Source organism: Helianthus annuus, chromosome 1 (assembly GCF_002127325.2).
Source record: "Helianthus annuus cultivar XRQ/B chromosome 1, HanXRQr2.0-SUNRISE, whole genome shotgun sequence".
Classification (NCBI taxonomy): domain Eukaryota; kingdom Viridiplantae; phylum Streptophyta; class Magnoliopsida; order Asterales; family Asteraceae; genus Helianthus; species Helianthus annuus.
Genome location: NC_035433.2, coordinates 46,161,828 through 46,164,572, shown reverse-complemented (window position 1 = coordinate 46,164,572; position 2,745 = coordinate 46,161,828). Strand labels below are relative to the sequence as shown.

General features: G+C 40.8%; 1 protein-coding gene across 1 annotated transcript; it reads left to right on the top strand.

Annotated features, from left to right (window-relative positions):
* The first annotated feature begins 216 nt into the window (after window positions 1-216).
* LOC110878308 lies at window positions 217-843 on the top strand. The gene has a single exon (XM_022126620.1). It carries the CDS (start codon window positions 217-219, stop codon window positions 841-843), a length of 627 nt encoding a protein of 208 aa, XP_021982312.1.
* Window positions 844-2,745: the final 1,902 nt, after the last annotated feature.

Here is a 2,745-nt window from a genome sequence, read left to right as displayed (position 1 = left end):
CCAACATCACCCCAAACCACTACACAACCTACAAACACACCCATAGCCAATAACCAAGAAAATACTCAGCCCCAAAACAACGAACCATCCAAACCACCACTGGTCCCTTACCCCGGTCGTTTACTACAGCAAAAGACCGACGAGCAATTCACCAAGTTTGTAAGATTACTTAAACAACTTCACATCAATCTCCCTTTCCTAGAAGTCCTCACGCAAATGCCAAAATACTCCAAATTCATGAGAGATTTTCTCACTCACAAAAGGAAGATTGAGTCAATCCAACAAGTCAACTTGAGTGAAGAATGCCCAGCGGCACTCCTCAGCAAACTCCCCCAAAAGAAGATTGATCTCGGAAGCTTCACCATTCTTTGCTTGATTGGAGGATCACCAATAAGCAATGTGCTTGTCGACCTAGGGGCTAGCATTAATCTAATGCCTGCCTCCATGTTCAACAGACTCGGATTAGGAAAGCCACGTCCTACAAGGATGAGCATACAACTTGCAGATAGTTTGGTAAAATACCTTCAAGGTGTCATGGAGAATCTCTTGGCCAACGTTGGGGAATTTATTTTCCCGGCCGACTTCGTAATCCTAGATATGGAAGAAGACACCGAGATCCCACTCATATTAGGAAGACCATTCCTTGCCACCGCCTGGGCCATGGTAGATATGAGTGACGGAAGGTTAACACTAAGGTTAGGTGACAAGGAAATTAAGTTTGAAGTAAGACAATGCGTGGAGGAGGACCTGGTCAACTACATCAAAGCAATAGACTCAAGCCTAGACTACGCCCTAAGCCGGTGCAACTTGGGATGCGAGTCATCCCGCTCCGGTAACATTTGACCGACTTTGGGTCTAGCCAAGGACCCTTATAAATGTGGCGCACCATGGAGGCATTCCATGGACTATCCAACAATAAAGTAGTTTTAATCTTAGTGTAACTTTTAATTAAAGGTTTTATTTTTAAGTTTTCTTTTGATAGGAATAAAACATACTCAAAAGGAGGATGGATATGGCCAAAGGACGTTGAAACAGCACCCCATGCACGAAAACAGATGTCTCCCGACGCAAAATCTTCAAAACAATAAGTGCAGCACTTGGCCGTGTGAGGTAAGCACGCCCCCGTGCCTAAAGTCTGCAAAACTAACCTTGATTCTGGAACCTTCACACGGGGCCATGTCCCCTAGGCATGCCCCCGTGTTTGTCTTTTGAAAAATTTCGTTACTGGCACTTTTGCCACGGGGCCGTGTCCCCCCAAAAGCCCTCGTGCCCAGTGTCTGATTTAAAAAAATGTTGTTTTTAACCCACATTTACAAATTTAATCAAATCTAACCAATTTTTGACACATTAAGGATAATGTGTAATTTAAGTGGGGGGGGGGGACTTGAATTTGTTTGTCTTAAAACAAACCTTACACAAAACTCTACTTGGAACCGCTAAAACACCCCAAATCTTTTTCAAAAATAATTTTTTTAGTTTGTTTTTTTTATAGTTTAAGTTAGAAAACCAAGTTCTAAAAGTTCAAGTTTTTACAAATTTACAACTGATAGCGCCGTGATAAAAAAGAACCATATAAGAAAAATTCATACAAAGGCATGTAATTTTTTTTTTAAATTTGATTGTATATATATTTTCACACTTTTCCCCTTTTTCCACAAAATTGTGAGTTTTGAGCCTTTACCGAGCATTCAATATCATATCCCTGCTAAATGCTCATTTTTCATTTCTTGTGTACGGTTCTTACGAATCTAGAACTTGACAAGATGATACATTCCCGGTCCATACCGACTAATCCAAGTAAGTATATGATTGAGGCATTAGGACCATGATGTAACAGTGGTTAACCGGGGGGTTAATTCACTAGTCTTGTCAAGTAGGGTTAATCCCTTCTTTCCGAGATCAATGGTCGGGTCGTCCTCTAACCTGTCTCCTGCACAAGGAAACACACCGTGACTCGTAACAAGGAGGATGGGATGGGGTGTTGATGCATGGAATGTCTGTTGACTACGTCTGCATTAAGTCTTAGGTCAAGATAGGTCAACATAGGAGCTAGAAAGTCAAATTAGGTTTTAATGTTGTAGTTTCGCTCATTTGTACATGTGTAGAAATAGTTCCACTCATATGTCATTAAATAGTTTCGCTTATATGGTACTGAGGTAGTTTCGCTCATCTGTCATGTCCTTGGAGCGAAACCACTCACACTATATATAGGTATTATAAGCGAAACCATTTCAGTTGTTCGTGTATGCTGGAGTGGAACTAGGTCAGTGCGTTTGTGATGAAACTCTGTCAAATCAGTATCGAAAAGCAATAAAAAGGAAGGAATTGAATAGGAAAAGCTGTGTAACTTCATTTACGTTGATTCCGCCTTCGTATGTGAAGATGAACGTTCTCAACTGACTGTTTAGGGTCGGAACACGGTCCTACAAGTGGTATTAGAGCTCAGGACGAGGAGTTCATACTACTACAGCTTGATTCTACAGAATTCTCTCATTTCTACTCACTTTCTCTCATACTTTTTCGAATTGAACTAGTTCCTACGGTTGAAATGGCCTGATTTTTTAGTATAACGTGCGAAACATAATAATAACAAACCCTAGAAAGTTTCAGGTTAAAACACGACTTAAAAATGGTTAAAATCAGTTAAAATTGGAGTTCCGCTTTTACGGACATCGCAGGTTCCGCTCGTAATACATAGCTTTCGCTCGAAAATAACCTGTAGTTTCGCTTATTCGGACATACAGG

Coding starts and splice junctions, on each gene's coding strand:
- LOC110878308 (XM_022126620.1), top strand. CDS start 217: ATGCCAAAATACTCCAAATTCATGAGAGATTTTCTCACTCACAAAAGG.